Source organism: Anopheles moucheti, chromosome 2 (assembly GCF_943734755.1).
Source record: "Anopheles moucheti chromosome 2, idAnoMoucSN_F20_07, whole genome shotgun sequence".
Lineage (NCBI taxonomy): Eukaryota > Metazoa > Arthropoda > Insecta > Diptera > Culicidae > Anopheles > Anopheles moucheti.
In genome coordinates, this window is record NC_069140.1 from 455,879 (window position 1) to 478,094 (window position 22,216).

At 42.5% G+C, this 22,216-nt stretch overlaps 2 protein-coding genes across 2 annotated transcripts in view; one reads left to right on the plus strand and one right to left on the minus strand.

Annotated features, from left to right (window-relative positions):
- The window catches only part of LOC128309459 (homeobox protein homothorax), a 169,862-nt gene that overhangs the window by 97,272 nt on the left and 50,374 nt on the right, over positions 1-22,216 (minus strand). The window contains exons 5-7 of the mRNA XM_053045859.1: positions 19,569-19,619; positions 19,354-19,404; positions 10,065-10,250 (exon numbers count right to left, since the gene is read on the minus strand). Of these exons, the coding sequence (XP_052901819.1) occupies positions 10,065-10,250; positions 19,354-19,404; positions 19,569-19,619 (288 nt within the window). The remainder of the gene's footprint in view (positions 1-10,064; positions 10,251-19,353; positions 19,405-19,568; positions 19,620-22,216) is intronic.
- LOC128309458 (uncharacterized) overlaps positions 1-22,216 on the plus strand; it is a 195,683-nt gene that overhangs the window by 47,301 nt on the left and 126,166 nt on the right. The gene's annotated exons all lie outside the window — the stretch shown is intronic.

The following is a 22,216-nucleotide window of genomic DNA, read 5'->3' on the forward strand; positions in this document are numbered from 1 at the left end:
CATGACGTTGTTGGGTTGGGCATCCTTTCGTAGCTCTTTTTTTTCTCTCTCTCTCTCTCTCTCTCTCTCTCTCTCGGTCTTACATTCTAAGCCGTTTTGATCGGTTTTGGGTTAGTTGAACATATGACGATTAGTGCCCAGCGGATCGCGGTTGCCCGGACCGAAGAGCGGGTGAAGAGCTAGTGACGAACGCAACAAGATAGCTGCAGCTAGTATGTCGTAAAAAAATCCGACTGTGACAATGTTTCATAATCGGATACCGTTTTATGATACAGCATAAAACGTTCAAACGCAGTGCGTGTCGTTGACGGTGGTTTACGGTTCGGTTGGAAGGAGGAAGGCGCAGTATTGTGGGGACATTAAACGAAACTTGACGCCGATTAACCGCCGATGGATACAAAATCCCGTCCCGATATGTTTCAATCAGAAACAGGGTAACTGAAACAGGTTGTATTCGTACTACAATGTTGCGCTGCGTCAGCTACGGATGGGTACGTTTGGTGATAGATTAAAGGATTTCTATGTTTTCAGTGAACTTTTAATATGCGACTGATATGGGAATTGCGATGGGAAACTGGCTGGGCCCATACGAATGGTTACAAAATCAGAAAACAAATCTGGCCATAATAACTCCTACAACTCTTGAACGAAACGAATGAACAAACGATTGTATCAGGGCGAGAGTAGCGTGATGAATTTTCTCATTTCTTGGACAATAACTCGTAACTGAAACTCGTCTGTCGTTTGATGATCTTTTGCCGTTCACATTTACTAACGCTAAGAATAAATAAGCAGTTTCTGTGGAATTTTTTTTATTTTCAACAACAAAACATTTATTTTGTCAAAAAATAGTTTAAATATTAGTTATAATGTTTTGCTTCAGTTTGTGTTTTTTTGTTTTCATAGACAAAATACATAATATCATGAGTTACGCCACGTTTCAATCGCTCGTACCCTGCGATGCGATCGGTTCACACTCGATCACATATAAGTAATTTAAATCAGGAGAACATTTGTAGTATTAATTATAATAATAATATTCATCATTCTTCATCATCATTCATCAAAATAACTAGACGAGGAAAGTAAATCAGCTAACATGCGAGAGAATGGGAAACATAAAAAGCGCATAAAGGAAAGCATAAGTATTCGTATAGTAATTCGATTTTACGAAAACGTACCGAAGGAAGGAAAAATATAGGAAGCACATGGAAGGGTTTTGTGTTGTATTTTCTTCGTTTTTTTTCTTTTGTTATATCGCGTAGTTTTGTTGTTGTTGTTGTTGTTGTTGTTTGCAGTTTGCTTTCTTCTTGCTTAATCCTTTTTGTTTTGTTTAATAATACCCTATTATGTAGGAGGTATATGATGATTGGAAAAAAGTTATGCTAAAGGAGATTCTGGAAAAAGGATTCGTAACTCTGCATGAAAACTCTCCCTTTGCTGTCTCCCTCTCGCTTTCTCTCCCGGGAATGTGTTGTACGTCGGAAGGAGCGAGAATCCGACCACACGGGATTGGGGTGTGGGAGGGCGGAATTGGTGGGGCCGGGTGTGGTGAATGGAAAGGATATAATGGAGCCGAAAACGCGGATCGGTAACTTGGAAAACAAAGCATCCTAAACGGTACAATCCTTTTCGTCACTTCCTTATGTCCTGTTTTGTTTCTTTTGTTTTGCTTTTTGTTCTAGTCCCTTTCCTCTTCTATTAACGTATGCAAGAAAATCGTTTAGATTACATTTTCCCTACAACATTGAGCGTAAAACTGAAGTGGTAGTAATTGGAGTTGGATCGACGGAGATTCGTTGGTTTCTGTACTACATTTGGTATCAACTACTTCCCGTTGCTGCACTGTTCCTTACAACAATTGGACCTTCTGTACAGTTGTTGGCGGTTGGCATTATTTTTCAACACACTTTTCTTGCATCGTCCTGTTGCGAGAATACAAAAAGAAACGAACGGGTTTACCCATCCGTGTGTAACAAGACAAGAAGGAAGGAAGAAACAGCTTGTACCTTTGCGTTTTTATATTCGGGTTCGTCGCTTGCTCTGGAGGAGTTTCTTATGTTTTGTTTCACTCTGTCCATGGTTACATACTTTTGCTTTATGCTTTCCCTATTTCATTCTTGACTGTGATCAAAGCTCGAGCATTTTACGTATAATAAGTGTATTTACATGAGTGATTAGAGTGTTTTGTTTTTGCAGCTTTGTTGTTTTCTCCTCATCATGAACTCACTATTTTGTATTTGTTTGCACTCGAGCTAACTCGTGGTAAGAACAAAACGGGAGGAAGAAATAGATTTATCCATTTGTCCAGTTTGCTGAGGGAATCGCTTTCGCGGCGATGTATTACTTTGTCCAATCTCTCAATTATTGTTACGAGCTTGCCTGTTTTACAATTTTGAACGAATTTTTGGGAACAGTTTTCACGCCTTTACGCTCTAAATATGGCTACAGTACATCACATAGCTTCAGGTTTGCAATTCTGATCCTGTATGCGTGTGTGTTCCTAGGTGGAAGATGTGGAGAGATGGTTCGACATCTGGGTTTTCGTATCCTTGACACACTTTCACGAGGGAGATCTTCGGTTACTCATTTTATAACAGTGTTTATTTCTTTATTAATTTCGAAGAAAACAAAACAGTAGACACACAAAAAACGACAGTTTTGTAATAAAAATTGTAGCAATTAATATATTAGACAAGAAGAGTAAAAAACATAACATTTGCTAAAAAAAATCTGCCACAGTCTATATAATTTAGTGCCTTTCGCCTTTACATTCGCCTCTTATCGTGACGTACCTTACGTATTTACGTTTCTTCGCCGCTTGATCGCTTGGTTGACAAACAAGCTATTTACGTATTTGTGGGCGCGTGTACTACGTGGTGTTAAGTATCTTAATTATGTAATACCGCTTGCGTATCGCGTATGTACTAAATGCTGTTTTTCTGGAGGTTTCCAATATTCCGTACGAGAGATATGCGCCGCGTAAGTAAAACATGCCTGACAGAAGTGTCGAATAAGAAACTATACCCAGTTGTGAGTAATACCTTTGACGGCAAACACCTGACTATCCTTGCTGATGTTTACGTAGTGACGCGATTCATTTTAGCTAACTTCCTTATATTCCGCAGAAACAGAAAGATTTAACGCGCGCAAAGCAACAAACTCTCGTATGCACTGTTGACATAATAAGTGAACTAAGTGATACTTTGTTGCTTAAAACTTGTTTAACTCGCTTCGGAAAATGAAGGAAAGGACGAAAATATTGCAGACGTTTGCCGTAGAAGCTTTAGCGAGCGATCACGAGATTCTATGTATTTTCCCGGGAAGAATAAAGGGGATTGGTGTGCGTTCGGATGGATGATTGGAGAGAGATAATTGGAGGATAAAGTTTAGTGGCTGGACTGCTAGAGGGGGGGAAGGAGGTAAAGAGCGGGGAGCTTCTGCTGAAATGGGATTCCTTCCATTTACAGTTTTGTTAGTTTCCTTAGCATTTTGCAAACTACATTTATGTACGTATATAATCATTTCTGCTTCTTCGTTTTATACTACTGGCATTAAAATGCTTCCGGTAGCGCGTTGCGAAACGCCATTAATCAATGATTTTGTTTTGTTACGTATTATATTACATACTTACAAGTATTGCTAACTGAGCTGATCAAAACTTAGTACGGGGAGTAAGGGTTGAGGGTGATCGATGCATTGTTTTGTTGCACTACGTATCGAGCCCTTTAAATGGTTAGTATCGATGGAAAATTATGAATTAAAGGTTTTCGTTTGATTGGTTGGTTTAGCTTTCATTCACTGGCAAATGAAAGCCATTCGTCGTATACGTTGTGTTGCGTTTAGTACTTTTCCTTCTCCATTTCCCGCTTTTCCCTAATCTTCCTGCGGCATTTCATCAAGCATCGACGCGTAGGAAAATGCGCGTTTCTTTGTGCTGATTAGTCTTCGACACAGATACAACATTTCCCTTCTTGCCATTCCGGTTCAGGTTAGGTTCAACCACACACCGGAAAGTGAGGTAAGAATAAATTATCGTCTCGTTCTGCCGTTCGCTACGATCAATTCGGAAGCGATCGTGTCCGGTATACCGCCGCCCCTAGGCCCTGATGGGTTACATGGGAGAAATGTTACATCGAAATCGTACGCCACCCTTACCGCTTTGCCCTATATGCCTAAACGTGCTTAACAAAGCCATAACCGTTGTATCAACATCGGCTGCACCGGTTTTAGCATGGTTTTTTTATGAAAATACTTTAATTAGGTATACATTTACAATTTCAATCAATCACGCTATCGTTCTGTTGCTCTTGGTATACGTATGTATTTTGTTGGTATTGTTCCGTATCTCGGGGTTTTTTTTCTTCTTATTTTTGATTTGCCTAACTCCACCTGCCTTTCTCAAGCCTTTTGCCGTTCTTGTTATTTAAATGCATTCCCAACATCGCGAACTTTAATGTGTGCGAAAAAGAGATTTCCAAAAAGGAAAACAAAAACAAAAAATAAAACCTAAAAGGTATGCATATTGGCGCATAAGACAGAAGATGAATTTCTGCCCCCAATATAATCTCCTGACTTGTGGATCCTGCTGACCTGACCTGTTGGTTGGAATATTTACGCCCCGACCCGCTCTTTTTGCGATAAATATATTGAATATTGGGTAAGATAATAATTCCTAACCTTACGCTGTTGCACCATCGCTGGGATGCTATGCAACCGATATATCAATCGTCTAATTGCTGCTTAACCCGCTTCTATACTGCCTTCTGCTATCCTGCGCTTACACATTACTCTTACGCTTATACTTATCCGTTCAATTATTTACTTTTTCGCTCTGTGTTTGTGTGTTTATGCAATGTGTTCCCTAGGCCCCTGCGGTTAAAATACTCTACCGAATGGTAATAAGTAAACCGATAAAAAATAAAAACAAAAGTGTAAAGCTTAATACTCGAATTAGTTAGTTTTGTTTAGTTTCGTTTTCTTTTGCCGCATGTTTCATTTTGTAGCTGTGTTTTGTTTTAAAAATCGTATACTCTTTTTACCACCACTGTTTTGTTCGCATTCAATTGCTTAAATGGGTATTATTTTGTTTTTACTTTTTTGCATTTCGTTTCTTCTTCATTTTTTGTTTTCTTTGTTGCCATTTTGATTCATTTCCACACCTTGATACGCAGTGTATCGCTTTCTAAAAACCGTACGCAAAGTAACAATGAAATAAAACAAAAACACAGAGCCCTAAACCCGTCCAGCAGAGCGTACTATCTCAGCCTAGCTCGGGATCTCGGTACTCAGTACTATTCTCTAGTCAATGTTTAATTGTTTAATCGTGCTTTTCCGCGATTTTGATAACCTCAACCGGGCGAGGATACTTGGTTTCGCACTTGTCTGTGCTGCGTAATGCCACGATGATTCCGTCCACTTACCCGCTACATATGTTTTAGATTAACTTATCTTTGCCCATTCTTTCGTGATGTTTTGTTTACTGATGCTATTCCTACACCCTCTTTGAGAACGAGAACGAGTGTTAAAGTCAGTCGCACATAATTTACGTATTTTAGGTTTTTTTGTTTGTTTTGCGGGTGGTGCAAATGTGGCACCATGTGTTGTTTTGAGTTTTGATGATTGGGAAAGTTAGTTTTGCGCTTGGTTTTTGCTATTTTTTTGACAAAATGAACAAAACGTAAACGTTCATTACATGTCGTTTTGCACTTTGGCGTTTGCCATTTTGTAACAGAAAACCATAAGCAGGAAATGTGATGTGTGTCTGCCGACAAACCGACAAGAACCGATGCAATCTTACAGTTGAAGCTAATAACAATCGTTAGTTAAAGGTATCGAAAAAAAATCAGTAACACTTCGTACGCACGAGCCCATACATTCGTTTGATCATTCGTTTAGTTAGTATAGAAGAGAAAGTAGCAGTCTCCCATCGATCGAATCAAATGTTTGTACACCGACTTCAATGTTTGGGAAACCGCAAAATAAATGGAACAAAACAATAAATACATAAGTCTTTTTTCAACTCCCTTGAAAGGGAGGCGACTTAAATCCCTTGAGAGATAAGAAAGTAACTTCATCATTTGTTTATACAAACAATACCCCCGAAACATCGAATAATTGGCTGTTAATCGAGAAAAGGTTTGCAATATTGCATAATTTGACATAATTGGTCCACTCAATTAGACAAACGAATGTACTAATTGGTGCGTTAGAGCTAGCAAGAACACAGCCAGCGTAAACCGGCTCCATTAAAAGTCAGACGTCGAGTAGTAATAATTGGAGGAGTATTGAAGGAAGACGCATCTAGTACATTTGGGAAGTTGTAAAAACGTCATGCAAATTATTGTGTTAAAGGAGGAGCAAATCTACATCTAAAGATAAAATAAATAATACGTGACAATTTGGCAATGCAATATTTGTTTCCGAACCGTGTTTAGATGGATGGAAAACATAGGAAGATGAAAGGTTCACAGTATGAAGTGACTCAGTGATTCAAACTATAAAGTCACCATTGCACGCAGATGAATGAGGATAGGCTGAAAGTAAAATATTGATTAACCATGGCGTCGAAAGGTGAATGGAGTGAATGGGCTGTAGTTTGTTTTGTGGTGGTGGACATTCCGAGGCCCTCCAGCGTGACTAGCGAGTATTCCACATTTGAAACCCAATCACTGTCAATTTATGAGCTAATGCGATGTTAGCAAAGAAGGAAAATAATCCATAAAACAACCACCATGCGTCAATGCAGGTATGGTTGTGTTGCGGAAATTCCATAATTCCGCAAAAATCGGAGAACAATTATAGAAAAAACGCACATGTTACACTGAGTGTCGTTTCACGTGCAATGTTCAATCTAGAACTCCAAAAAACAAGATTTGGTGATGATGGGTTTTTGAATGAGTGGAACATATTAGAACAATAAATCAAGGATTCGATTCATCAGGTGAAGGGGAGCATGGGGGGGGGGGGGGGTGGATGGTATTGTAGGGGGGTTCCAAGGGTAACACGATGGGGTACGAAATATTGTTGCCAAATTGTTACGTCAATGGTAAAATTGTACTATTGGCGAGCTATATGGGCCTCTTGCAAAAACGAAGTGCTACAAAACTAATCTCGTTCGTTCGCTGGTATTACTTTTTTCTTGTTTCGCTTTGTTTTGCCGGTGTTTTGTTATCTCTTTTAGTGTTTTTACGCTTTTCTATCCGCTTCAAAATATTGGGCTATGCATATGTTCCTTTTGTGGTGTGCTGGCTGCTGTGGCTGCATATTTGTATCCTGCCCTAACGACTGATGTTGTTCTGTTTTTATCTTTTCTTTTTCCAGTTAGACCTAAATATGTTTTTCTTTTTGTTTTGCCATGTGGTTTAGATATTCTTTATGCCAAAAACGCTTCCTATTGTATGCGCACTCTCTTGGGTTTGGTACCTTCTGCTTTTTTTTATATGCTTTTCTGCTTGGGTTTTCATTAGTTTCATTTGCTAAACATCCTTAGTGGCTTGCCGTTTTGTTACGTATACGCATGAGGATTAATAGTTAATGTTTTAAATTTTGCATTCAAAATTCGAGCTTTCTTCTGGTGCAGTCTGCTCATCTTACACGCTAATTACGTATTTGTTTCATCAGGCTGATGCATTAGCCTGATTTCGGTTTAGCTAACTTTTGTATTCCACTTCCACTCCTAGCTCCAGTGCCTTCTTCTGCTGCCATTGAAAGCTTGAACACTTCCTCTGGCGCGGCTGAACGTCTTCGCCTTTGTTCGCGTGGTTGCTGCTACTGCGCTGCTGTTGCTCTCTTCTGCCGTCGGCTGCCATGACTACTATAAACGCATGCTATGTTTTGCATCTCTTTATGAGCGTGTAATTCTGGCCTAGTTCTAGTGATGCACGGGAAATATACTATTTACATTTTCACAATCAAACGATCGGGGGGAGAACATGGTTAACGCTTTCTGCCTTTATCTGTCGGGCTGTGTTTGACTGTTACACTGACTCTCATTTCCGGTTTAGCTTTTTAAATTACATTCTGCACTGCATTACATTCTCCGTTCTTAAGTTCTTCGCGGAAGGTATGGTGTATGTGTGGTTCACCGCCGAACAACGTACTACGCACTTATCAGCTACTGAGCTCTACTTGTATGCGGTATGAGATGTTGCACATAGAGTGAAAAAGTGAAGGAAATTGGAATCATCGTTGCACATGCAGATGCCGATCCCTCCTTCGAGAAAGAGGTGCAAAAACAATCATTTTTTCCTGAGGCTTCTCCAATCTAGAGGCTGTTGCTTGCGCGCTGTTACTTCCCTTACTGGCTTTGCTGCTATAAAACACATGTCCTTGTGCTTCTAGTTTCCCTTTTGCGCTTTATTAATCGGTTTGAAATATTCAACATCATGTTCAAAACTCTTTCCTGTTTCGATCTGTCTGATCGCGCACAGCACTCAATTCTATCATCGGTCATCCTGTCTTCTTTCAGACCTCTGCTTCAGCCATGCCGGGCGCGTATGCTCTTTATCTTTAATTTTGCCCCGCTTTTTGAATCATGCTCACCCATAATAAACGCACGCTATATCGTGTTCTTCGCCTACGTGAGACAGATCAAACACAGGTTTAAAGGGGATGCAAAAAAAAAATGGAGCCAACAGCAAACAAGATCTCAAATGCAAATTCGAGCATTCAGAATGGCGGAGGAGTTTTGGGGAGACCTATGATGCGGTCTCCGTCGCCCAGCCGGGCACAGCAAGCATCATGCTGCGTCCTGACGGTGCTGGAGCTTTTAATTTTAATATTATGTCTCGGAATGCAATTCCCGAAGCTTCTGTACGTGAGGCAAAACTCTTCATTAATCATCTCATTTCATTCGGGCATTGTGCAGGCACACAGCTGCCTTTTGCTAAAAAAACCTGACCAACAGGCATGGTGGTGTGGTGTACGTACCAACCGAGCTACTACTACTACTACTCTGCATTGCAACTCAATTGTGCACTGCTGTGAATGTACCACCCTCCTTCCGCTATCCACGTCCCTTGATCCTTACGGACCCGGAGTGAAGCATCTCATGAGGCATCTGGGATCAGAGAACATATTTACTTCTCCCAAGCTGCACCTTTAGCGCTATCCTTGTTGCCCGCGATTGTGTGTAAAGGAGTTTGCGAGGTACAAAAGAAAAGAAATCATAAATGCAATCATCATCAATACGAAATAAGTAGGCAGCACCGATACATGCGTAGCAGTGTATGTTATTTTTTGTTTTAGTTTCGCTGTTATGCTCTTCTGTTTTCTGTTTTCTGCTCTAACGTTAAGGAAGTGGAGTTGAGATGTTGTAGTGTATCTGTTTCGTTAGCTGTTTTTTTTTGTTTAATTTTTGGTATGCGTGTAATTTGTGTATGTTGTCTTGTTGCAAACGGAAATGTAGGTTTTCAATCATTTCGCATGTTTTCGGTTTCAACAACTATACGCTCTGTTTTCTTTTTTTTCTTTTGTGTTTAAGGTTAAGTTTTAGGCGGCGAGAGCTTTCGCAACTATTCATCTCCAAAAACGGCGATTCATTTCGATTCGGCATTATGTTTCGTTAATGTATTCTGCGGGGATTTTGTGCATCTCTCCTCTCCATTCTTTTATATCGGTTTTGGTTTTCAAAAGACATTGTAATATCTTTTTGTTTTTGAAAAAAAAAACAAAAGTAAACGAAATGTAAAGATTGCGTATGCATATGAGATTTAGTTTTAGGCTTAATTTCGTAGCTTTTCTTGATTTTTTGTTCTGGTTTTATTTCTTCTCATTCCTGGTTGCTCTTCTCTGACATAAGTTCCTTTAGCATATATTTTGTGTGTTTTTTAGCTTTAGCGTTTGTTTGTTTGTTTGTTTGTTTTTTAATTTTAGTTTTGTTCTATTGTGCTATTCAAAGTTCTTCAGCGCGATCAAGTGAAGTTCTGGCCATTATCCCAGGGCATTGTGAGCACCCGCTTCGTTTTTGCAAGAAGGTCATAGTCGTACTACGAACATGGGTGCACCACCGCATTGTAGCTCGCCAATATAGGACCATGTGCTCCCGCGAAGGGGGTACTCACAACGTCTGGTGTGCTAGCTCCATCAGTATGCGATGTTGAATCTGCATTACTTCTACCCTCGCCATTGGCACCGCCTAATTCTGGTGGTTTGGTGGTGTCCCGTTCGTCAATCACTAAATCTATTGGCATTTTACCCTTTAAGCACGATATATATCGATGGCAAAAATTATCACACAGTTCATGCACCTGAAACAACAGAGAAAGCAGAGAGAAAGGGAAAGTGTGTCACAAAAAAGGCAAGTAACGGCAATATTGGCGCGCTTTTTTATGTGAGGCGGGTGTATTGCAACCCCATTTTCGCTCTTTCTTCCCTTCTCTTTTCTTCTCTTGCCTTTTTCCGGCTGCCTGGCCCGTGTTTCCATAGGACGCTATGATCTTCTATTGTGTTTTTTTAATATGTTTTTTTGTTTGTTATCGTTTTTCGAATGTTGTGTTTAATACTTCTTTTTTTCGTTTGCTTGTTTACACATTTCGATTTTCCGGCTGTACACATAACAACAGTGTGTACTGGTGGAAATTGAAGACCCGGGCATTAAGGAGGAATGTCCCGGGCTCACCCGAAATGCACCAACATTGCCATTTTGGCTGTTTGTTTTGTTGTGTTTCAATGCTGCATGGGATATTTATATTGTCGACCAGCAAATAAAATATTGGCTACATTTTTGTCATTCTTTTGGAAGGTTTTTGGTTTTGGTTCATGTTTCGATCTCTATTGCGCAATCGTGTTCGATTGGCGTAAAATTTATTTATCGCGATTCATTTTGCAAAGGGGTTTTTGTTTGACTATTTACTGGTGTGTTGTTTTCGAAGCTTCGGTGTTTTAAAATGTTAGTTTTTCTGCCTTTGTTGAGGTGTATCATTGTTGCAGGTTTTCACATCCATCACATCTCGTGACATCATCTTGGATAGCAAAAACCCAATACCCAATGTCATAAATGTGTGGATAGTAACAGCAACAAACAGAACCCACCCCAAAGCCATAATTTATCACCAAACTGGTGATACAAAAAACTACGGATAATAACTGTATTTGGTTCGTAAATAAAAACTCAATTCAATCAATATCGTATTCCTCCCGTGTTCTTGTACGGGCAAAAACAAATAAAGATTAGCAACAGTACGAGTGGATTGTTTCCATTTCGTTTGCTACTGTTATTGGGTAACAAGTCGATTCATAAAACATATTTTATGATCGTTTACAATTATCATTGTGACGTACATCCATTCAGGGTGTCATCCGATAACAGCTGCTCTTTCGTGGACATTTATGTTTCAATCCGTTGAAAGTTAGCAAAACCATGATGTTCTCTAATGTGTTCAATATGATGCCTTGACCGATTGTTCCACGGCAAGATTCCAACATTTCAAACGTCAGAATGGTTTAATCCTCGGAGCGGTGTTAAATACTCCACACAGTCGATAGCGATCAAAGTTCATTCAAGCCACCAAATACTGCTTGGGACTTTCTCGCACGCTCTCCTTCCCCATTTGTCATCATATTGTCATATAGTTTGAGGTTTCTGCCTAATTTGTGTTGTTGTGGGTATCCAAATATTCCCAAACGCCAAAAAGGTGACGAAGTGAACGAGATAATTGAAGTTAATTTTTCAAAAGCTCTCCTGTCCTGAGATCTGATCGGCAAATGTGATCCCGGAGGAGCCGGTTTTGTTGGACGATCCCAGACAATCTCGATCTTTTAATACATGCGACCAGCATATGATGCAAGATTTCGGTACGCAAAAAAACATTTCCGTACCCAAAACCCATTGGCACACTCGGTTCGTCTTGGCGTAATTGTTTGACATTCTTTATGCGGGATGTTTTTTGGTTGACATCTCCGTTCTCGCGAACGGAAATGATGGGATCGCGTAGAGCGGAAAATAAAAATCATTCGCACACCACCTTTAACGGCGAACGAGTGCAAGCATTCAGAATTTTCAAAGCATTTCACAAGTTTCTCACTTGCGGTGCATGCGGTGTTTTGGTTTTTTTGTTTTCATCTCTGGTTTATTTGTCATCAGTTCAGTTTCTTCTCGTCTCTCTCGTCCATTATTTCTCATAGCGGATCGATTTTCGAATGCAGTGTGTTGATAGTGTTTGATAGTGAAGCGACAGTGTTAGTACAAATTTAAATTCCTACATTACACCTTTATGGTTTCGGAGTATTCGCCGGAAAAAAAGCCCTGGACAGATTGATTCAAAACTTGTATGAGTTTATCGTTCGCTGTTTTGGTTCGTTCTGAGAACTGTGTTGTATGCTTTCAAGCCATTATACAATGTCTACACACAAGATCCCACATCTCCCACCTCATCTCACCGATCAAAAAGGGAACGAAAACGGGTTGCGCTCGATCAAATTCGTAATGGATTTAGATCTTTCGTGACCCAAACCGCTCCGAGGTTTTTGCGGATGTTCCAAGCATCAGATGTGGTACCACACCTCGGCACACACAAAACGCACACCTCATCAACGGTGTGGGCTGTGTTGAAAATATGCACCGAATTGATGCACCGACTTCGTATAAGAAACACGGCAATCAATTGGTGGAAATTAAAGCAAGGGAAAAAAAAAATCCTTCTCCACACGAAATCGCCTTCGATTCGAATGACCATCACGGAGAGGGATCAGAAATAACAAGCGTTTCGAAGGGCAGGAGTCAATGAGTTTTGAGCGCGTTTCAAAGTATTTTTCGATAAACATTCCACGGCAACACAACCGTCACCTTGTCCTTCGCCTTCCGGTACACCGCGGTACCCCCATCGAGGGAGCCGAAAACTTAAAGGTTTCCAAAGGGGAAGTTTAATCACCTTAGAATAAGTTAGGACTCACGCGCAAGGAGACCGGTTGGAGCGGTGGAAACCGGATTGATTGTTCAGTTTTTTGTTGGTGTTTTGGGCCTGCAAATCCTTACCAAACCTGGGGGAACACCTTTTAGACAGCGGTTGGATAAGGAGATGAACTCGCAGGCATTGGCACAGGAATTCAGGAATGGAAGAAATCCACACGCAAGAACCGGCACCCGGACACTTATAATGTTTCCGTGCCACGAGAAAAGACGCGAAGACGCAGTGGAAAAAGAATGAGCAGATACGTTTCGCAGCGATACAATAATGGAAATTCCCTCGCGCAGCCATTCCGCAAGAGTTTACGAATTCGCCTGACCGAATGGACCGATTATCGTCGTGCACCGTGGTCGTTGGCCGTGTTAGGGGATGGAATCATTCAGACCGTTCCACCATTTTGGTGCGCAGGAAATTTGAAACACTGTGCCAAATCCGCTCTACCCCATTCCTCCCATTTTCTAACTCAGCACCCATTACCACCAACCCCGGGGAACACACAAACAACTGCGGAGCCCTACAGGGCAGCCGAGCAGGTGAATCAAATAAACTTCAACGATAAATGTTATCGGTGTATAGAAAAGCAGCCCAAGCAGGAGTATCTCTCCCGTGGTACCGGTGCCGTGTCGGAAATATGCAAAGACCGATATCAAACGAATCGGTGGAACACACTCCTCGCAACGAACACACGGTGTACCTCATAAACAATCATAGCTTTTTATGTTCGTCTATTTCAAGCATACGGCGCTTTGTCGACGTACGACAAAAATTGTCATCCCGTGCCCATAAAACCCCCTTTTGACCTGTTCAACCGAAGCTGTCAAGTGCTTTTCTCAAACCTTCCGCCCCAAGTCCTCAAGTCCTCAGGAATTGTTTCGCCATAAAAATAGACAAACCTGGCCTGTCATCATTCTGGGGGGGAGGGTTTCGGGTGGAGCGGCATTTATCTGCTGGTGGCAGATATGGAGCGCACAACGCACATAAACCGAACCACAGCAGATGGATGGTTTGGAAGCTCATTTCCAAATCGTTGGTGGTGGCTAGAGCATTTCGGGTTGCGTATCAAAACATTGAAAGGGTTTTTCGGTGCCCACCAAGCGCGGACAACATTAAATCTCGAATATCCGAAAAGGTACAAAAGGGCAGCACTGGTGAAGCGTTGTGTTGTGTCTGGCCGTACCGTTTTCCCATATCCAACTTCACCCGGGGTTCGCATCGAGATCGTTCCGATCGGTACAAACACTCACACAAGCGCGCGCACGCTCTGACTTTCGACCAGAGTTTGTCCTTTCGTTCGGTGGACGAAATGGAAACAAAACAGACAGATGCAAAATAAAAAATGTAACAAAAAGTTCTGTCTACATACATGTGCACAGGTAAACCTGTTTTGCCGAAAATGTTAGAAGAACGCACAAGAACTAACGAGCTCGAGAGTGGGGGCCCCTTTCTGGCTGGTTCGGGCACCAGAACGGAGAACTGAAGAGGACGCGATCGAAGGCTCGAAATGAAATAAATTATTCTTTCCCATTTTGTTTGGTAGCCTGCGATTGACGGCGCGCTGGGCCGGGGGTTCGTTTTGAAGGGGGGTTGAGCGGGTGGTGTAAGAAAGGGGTGGTCCGGGTTGGGTGGCCGCGGGTGGCCAAAAACGAGCCCAACGTCGTCGTCCGCCGTACGGCCGAACCGAATTCATGTAGTGTTTCATTGTGTTCTTTATTTATTTATTTATTTATTTATTTTGTTTTTAGTGGTTCTGGGGGGAGATCGCTTTTTTGCCTTTGTTTTGTTCGGTCTTCTTTCAGATAGTTCATTCGGCTTCTCGCACAATATTTATATGCCATATTCCCTTTCCTGATATCGTTTATCCTTTCCTTTGTGGGGATGGGGTTACCACCCCCCGACATTTGGGTGTCCCTCTGCCGTGTGTCCGTGGAGCATGTTTTTTTGCTTTTTTCCCGCGTGTGTTGGAAGTATTCAAATGTACATTCGATATTCTTCGCGTCCGCGCACCAAAAACCAAAAAGCACCGTCCTGCTAGTGCTGCGGTTTTGCCGGCGTAGTTTTATTTATTTTGATTCATTTTGGCTCCCAATACCGGCGCGAGTTTTTCCCCCGTGTTTGTCGTGTCGTTTTCGGGCGCACCGGAGGGGACAAAAAACCCATTACAGCTTTTCAATATTCGCCTTCGGCTCGAATTTCAAACCCCGAACCCGAATCGAATCCATATTTTATGTCCGCCCGTTCGGGCCTGCGACGGAAAGGGATTGGGTGGAGGCGCCGGTCAGCTGGTGGTCAAATATGAACCAAGCGAAACGAACGAAGCGAACTTAGCGAATGCTCATCAGGGGTGCGTAAGAGCAACGTACGACTCCCAGAAGCTAGTAGGCAGGCAACGATCAAGGCGAGACTGTTTGTTATCTCGGTACTTGATCGCCTTTGCTTGTTGGAAAACCGTGAAATGCTGTTCGCAAATCATTCGTATTCAACGTCATTGACACCTTCCCGGACAGCTCCCCTAACAATATCGCATGTAATCAAGGGCTAAAAATGCTAAAATTACACACCACAGGTGGCGTCCGCAACTAGCAAGACATCCGGCAAAATTAAACGGATAACTTTAAGGCATGCAGCCAAAAGGGGCTGCCCATTCGCGACCCCAATTAATTGTTTCCGTGATAATTCGCACCAGCAGGCGGCAAAAGCGACACGGCGCGACACTAATTTCACCAGCCACTGAAAGGGTTTTCAGGATGGAAAAGTTATGCACTCCACAATGCACCCCCCCAGTTGGCACCTTTTAATTTTGGGCTGAACGAGATGAAAGCTGCACGAAATGCAAAAATAAAACTCTGAGACCCATTTTGCACGGGAAGGATTCCTGGATGCAAGAGCTAAACTACTAAAAAAACAGGCCCAGTAGATGGTGTGTGTCATATATTGGACATTTTTATGATATTCCTTACGCGCACACACACACAGCGCTCGCATGGTTGGAAACGTGATAATACTCGTACCGGGAGAGTGGTAGAGTTGGGCAGAGTGCTCGTCGTGTCATGGCCATAAATCGGGAGATTTTATTGATCCTCCCTTGATGTCCTATATTGTGGCAGCCTCCGTGTGCGAGCAAAGTCATGTTCGGTGCCAATTTCAACGGACACCATCATCATGCAGCTGGGCACACGCGTTTAATCCAGTCCAAAGATAAAAAAGCACATGAACGGGAGGAACTCACCACCAAATGGGAAAACAAAAAATGGAGCTACATATTTTACGCATTAGTGGTCACACTCCCTTGGTGCTCTGCTCCGGATCCATCCGAGAATCATGAGGTTCGTGGGAATAGGAAACTCTAATCACAAAAGGCTCCACACAAAGGGGGGAAAACACATCCATGGAACAAAAACCTCGATTGAAAGATGATTTTTCATCTCAAACCCTGTTCGCTCAGCTGATTGCACTGCGATTGCACTTTATCAAAGGCCTGGACGCGGTCTCTAATCGCAATGGTTTTCGTGCCGTACCAACAAATTGCGTCGGTACAGCAAAGTGTCATTTGTGTGTGCGACGCGCTGCACACGGGCCCGGCGGCAGAAAGGGCACGAAACGAGGTTGATACTAATATTATTATTGCAATCAATCATCGGGCTCAATCCGATCCGATCCGACGATGCAATCGACGATGCTTGTCAAGGTGCTTACGGAATCGCTCCGGATAACGGAACACGGTCGCGGAACAGGGCGGAAGATGGGTGTAGCGCGAATCCACAAACAGCTGATCAGCGCCTGATAATGGGGAGACCTTTTCCAGTTAATGTGCGCACCCCTAATTGCTTCTTCTGCTGCTACTACGAGTACTATTTCCCGCCTTAGGCTTGTCCGTTGCTGATGTTTATTTTTTGTTGTTGCGCCAAGTACAAGCTTGATTATGCCAGCTCAACAGCTCAATAACGTACGGACGGTTAAGGGTCAGCTGCTATTATCAACTACCCAATTCGAGGGATTATTTGATTATTTTCGCGCCATCAAGTGCACCAAGTCGTTATTGGCGCCACAATTATGATCCGTCACGTTCAATGCCGGCATATGGGTTATGGCACTCGGAGAAGCCACAAAAATATCATCGAAAATCTGCAGTGTGGAGCAGGTCTAAAACTCTAATTTCTCACTTAAAACACTCAAAATTCCATGCGTTTGGTTGAGCAAATGAGAACAACATCGCGAACATATTCTGAAACGGCTCATCCAACGGGTGGTTGGACTCCGCTGATCGCTGATCCTTTGCTGAATGGTTGGGTTGGGGGAAGAAAATAATTTACTGCTCATCCGTTGTTACCCAAAATCCACCCTACAAATTGTTGATAGGAAATTCAAACCCCAACCAACGTCCCCCGGGCTACGGCAAGCGAACAAACAAAGAATCAAACCAAGAACTCATTCCGGCCGATTCCACCGGCTTCCAAACAATCCCGGTGTAATTAAAATGATAATGAAATGTATAACAGATTAGTAGCACGAATTTGTTGCAGTAAAATTAATTAACATTTTCATGACTAGAATTTCATTTCACCAATTTTCTATTCCGCTGCGCGCTAGAACTCACTCGCTGCTGAGAGAAGTTGTTCGCTTCCTAGCTCGGTCCCTCTTTTTTTGTTTGTTTCAATTGTTTTCCACCTTTTCCACCAACGGTTGTTCCGGAAGAACAGTTTTACCACACCGGCCAATGGTCAATAAATGTAGGCGCTGCTCTATTCCTGCTCCGTTCGGTCTGCTGGTTGCTGCGTAACAAAAGTAGTAGCGTTTTCCGTGGACGGGCGCGCGCGCACCTTCGCGCACACGCACACGCAGATGCCATCCGAATGTGCCGGCGGTTCCTTGGGAAAGGAATTGAAATAATAAAAAGCCGTTCAAGTTGAACGCACGCCACGAACAGAGCCAACTCTGGAAAAAACGCATGGAACGGTGTATTGTTGTGTGTCTTCATATTTTGTTAGGTCTCTTATGCGTAGTTCCCTGTCCAAGTTTTAAGTTTTTGGAGCCAGTTACTATCTGGCTTATCGGCAGAGCTCAATCTACCATCCGTGTTTCCCCGTTTATTGGTGCCTGGGCCGAGTTTGCAACTGTCTCGTCGACCCTTTAGTTTCGTTTACTTTTTACCTTCAGCGAGGTTCGGCTTGACCTGCCCTTATTTAACAGTTCCGCCGTGCCGTTCGTTCGGGACATTTGCTTGGGTGCACTGGGTTTCCCAATTGATGCTAATAAATACGGTCACACAGGCACAGGACAAGGACTCCGGGATGGAACCCTTTCCCCGTTACGTTGGGGAACTGTCTTAAAACAGGTGGAAAAAAGTGAGATCGATGTCGTTAGCGTGCCTTGTGTGCGACGGCGAAGCAGGAAAACGGCACCACAAAAGGGAAGAAAGTTAACGGACAAAAACACGGAATACTTTTATTGCGCTGCTCTTTGATGGACAGATACAAATTCTAATTTCATAATTAGAAACCGATAGACTATCTGGGCCGGGTTCTGGACGACATTCTGCTTGTTAACGAACATCGAAACAAAAAAGCATAACATATACGACGATAATTTAAACACGAAGGTTAATGTGACTCTCACATTCGATTATGTTTTTGTTTTTGGTGACATTGAGCAAAATAGGGATATTCATGTCATTCGCTTCATTAGTACAAACACTATCAACACATTTTGTTATTCACTGCTGATGATCGACGGCTACGAGTTAAGTGGCGATGTGACTGAAGAAACTGCAATAAGATTGCATAAAAACCTCCACAAACAACAGGAGAATCAGATTTCTTGTTCTGAAGTTGTTTAACTTATCAACAATATAGTACCTTTTCAAACCGAAGCTTCGTCTAGTTAATCGCTAATTCAGATTTGTTTGCATTTATGTATTGAAAACAATACTTGTTTTATATTACTTCCTTCTGGAATGACTGTTACAATTGTATTCAAAACCTTTTCTTCCGCAAGTTGACAAAAATGAAGCGGGGTCGAATCGAATATCGATATACCACCCCAGCATCAGGTGAAACAACCATAATGACTTAAGATCATCTCTTGATCGTGTGGTTCAAACAAAAACAACAGAAGTAAACAACAAGAGAAGATCATCGCTAGAAACATGGCCAATACACAATGCGTGTTTGTACATGTGTAGGCACGAAAATAACATAATATAAAGCATCAAAAATGATCAATTCGTGGATTAGAGGGTTTTTCCGAAACATGTACGAAAAAAGGGTTTCTCGCCCTCGTATTCCGGGTGTTTTGATGCTTTAGTTATTTGGTATTTTCTTTTCGCGAAGAAAAGGAAAGTCGGAAGTACGAAAACTTTTTCCTTACGAAAAAACTTCAAAAGATTGTTTCTGTTTTCAATTTTTGATCGTTTTTCTTTTGATGGTATGTCGTGTTGTGTAGTACTTACTTTTTCGAGCTCTAAAAGATGAAACCTTAGAACTTGAATTGCTTGCACCATCTGTGGGTAAAGAGAGAAGAGGAAGGAATAACACACTCATTAGTATAGCCCTGTAATGATGGACGCGATTGCTCCGATTGTATGACCTCATTGCTATGCATGGATGTGATCATACGGAGTGGAACATTGCGCTCTGTGCACAGATAGCCGATGATGATACTTACAAGTGAGTCCACTTCGGGATCTGCTACGTAGTAGGGTTTTTCTTGCCGAATCTGTAGAAAGAGCACAAGTGAGAAAGAGATCGAATGAGAAAAAGTAAGAAACATACAGCAAACATTATAACAAACGATAACGAGGTGGTCTTGACGATACTACAGCGAGAGCAGCGATACTACATTATCAGCTGAAGGCAATATCAGGTAGGTGTGATTTTTGGTAGTCAAACAAATACGCCCCGTACATGTTGGGCGATTGGGCTACAAGCAGCCAAGGAAGAAGCCAGAACAACAAAAAAACACAGACCCCGTGCACACACACGCGGTTAGTAAAATCAACCGGTGGCCACCCGTTTTTATGGCGCACCAGACTTCATGGATTTATGACCTCAATCTTCCAAAAAACCGTCGTTGTCCAGGAGCGCACACCGAACAGCAGCAGCAGGGTAACCCTGCCGAAAGAGACGTGGTTTTCCTGTTTTTTTTCTGGCCCTCCTTAACGGAACAGTCGTAAAAGTCATGAGTCATAAAATTATCAGCGCACAGTGGCACATTTGAGCGGTACTACGATGATACGATGATTTGTTATTTTGATTCTATTCTCGGGTGAGGTTTTTTTTCTGTTGTTGCTTTGTCTTCACGCCATGTTTACCCACATTTGAAGAGTCATTGGACTCGGTGGCGCTAACATACTGTAACTGTGTGCAGGATGTACCGTATTCTTAAAGCCATGTTTCGGACACCTTATCCCACTGGTACACCAAAACCTTAATCGCTTCAATTACGAAGAGAATAGATACGGTCCGTACAACTTCGCTGTTGCTAAATCACGATTTACGACAACTGCGGGCATAGCATAACCGTAGCCCATGGTCCATTTTCCGACTTTTAAAGGGAAAAGTGGTTGGGAATTTAAAGGGCATCATACGAGTGGAAAAACAGCCGCAAAGAAAATAAAAAGAGTCATTTATTTTGATAACAAAGTTTTCGCAGTCCGTCATTACCATTGGTTCCTTTTGCTTTAAAGCTTGATTTGAGGACAGTTTGCCCAATAAATTACACAAAAGTATCATTACTAGGAAAAGATTAGAATTCAACAGTGCCTTCCTGTCAGTTGCCGGAAAAAAGACATGGAAGACCCTAATTCTCCACAGTGTCCTTAAAGGGCATTTGCTCGATTTAAAGCATCAAACGACTGCAGCTATCGACCTTCTGAACAGGTGATTAAGGAACTTGGACGTTGAAGCATCATGCCTTATGATCTCATGGTGATACGCTGCTGCCCAGGCTCCAGCCCCCATAACGGTAATTTGCTTTCGATCGAAATGGAACATTTAACTGTCCCGACTTGCCCACCAGATGATGAGTCTTCGGGGAAAAATGATACCGCTTTCCTGTGCACTGCACTTGGGAGGCCACTATCTATTCGAAAACGGGTCCCGGGTCCAGCCTGATGTCTCGGCAAATTGTGTCCTTTGTCGTTTCCGGAGTCATATCCTTTTTTTCGCTGCTGCTTCTTCCACATTTCTTCAGTCATTGGTTTGTCGTTGATAGTAGAAAAGCACACAGATTTAGATACTCCCACTAGTGGTCCCGTTACGACCATATCGGGTACTCTCATCATCGCTTCGTTAAATACGGACAACGATGTACCAAACCACCCCGAAATGGTTCCCAACCGGTCCCGACGCCCGGCTGTATCGCCAGAACAGGGCAAACGAACCTAACGGAGCTACAATATTATTTCACAGTTCAACTGGCACAAAACCTCCGTCATCCAATTGTCGGCCCGGGGTTTGCTCTGGTCCATATTTTTCTGCCTCAGGAAACAGAAATAGGCCTTCAGCTTGAAGTGTGCGGTCTCCGTATTGCTTTCTCTTCACCATTACAATCCCGTTCCTTCCGGAAATTAAGGACACCAACCTAGGAAGTCGTCCGAAGGGAAAATAGGCTACCGAAAATGGGAAGCAAACTCCGTACCGTACCCACACACTTGCCAGAATGCTTCGGCAGTACATTTGTGAATACGGTTTCCGCCATCTACTGGTAGGGAAAAATTGAGCTCCCGGTTTTCACAACGCTGCTGCGCTGTGTAAGGAAAACCAACCCGGGAAGGAAAATGTTACGCAAGCCACAAACATACAAACAGACGATGCGATAAAGAAAGTGACAGTTTTTCATTTCTTCCCATTTACCGAAGCGCCCATTTCTTAACCAGGAACGGAAACACGGGACCCGTGTTACGTCAAAAAAAACGGAAACATCCGGATCATTGTTAAGAGTAGCAAAGGGATGGCTATCGAGAGCACGCCGGGACGCCAGAAAGTGGCAAGAGGTTACGGAAATAAGGGGCCAAATGCGTATCTAAGCGCAAAAACCCACCAGCAAGCGGTGACAATGGTCGCAAAACAAGGAAGTTGGGGATTTGTACTGTGCACTGTGCGATGATGTTTCGGAGTTGGACCGGAACTGGACGGAAAACGGCTCGACATACTCTGCAGCGAACCCTCCGAAGAAGGAAATTCGTAAAAGTAGTACTCCCGACCATTTTCCGACTGAATATACTTTCTTGCCATTTTGGCAAAAGAAAAATGCCCACCCGTCCCATACACGGAAGAAGGAAAAACCCCCAAAACAGAACTGCAAACCACCCA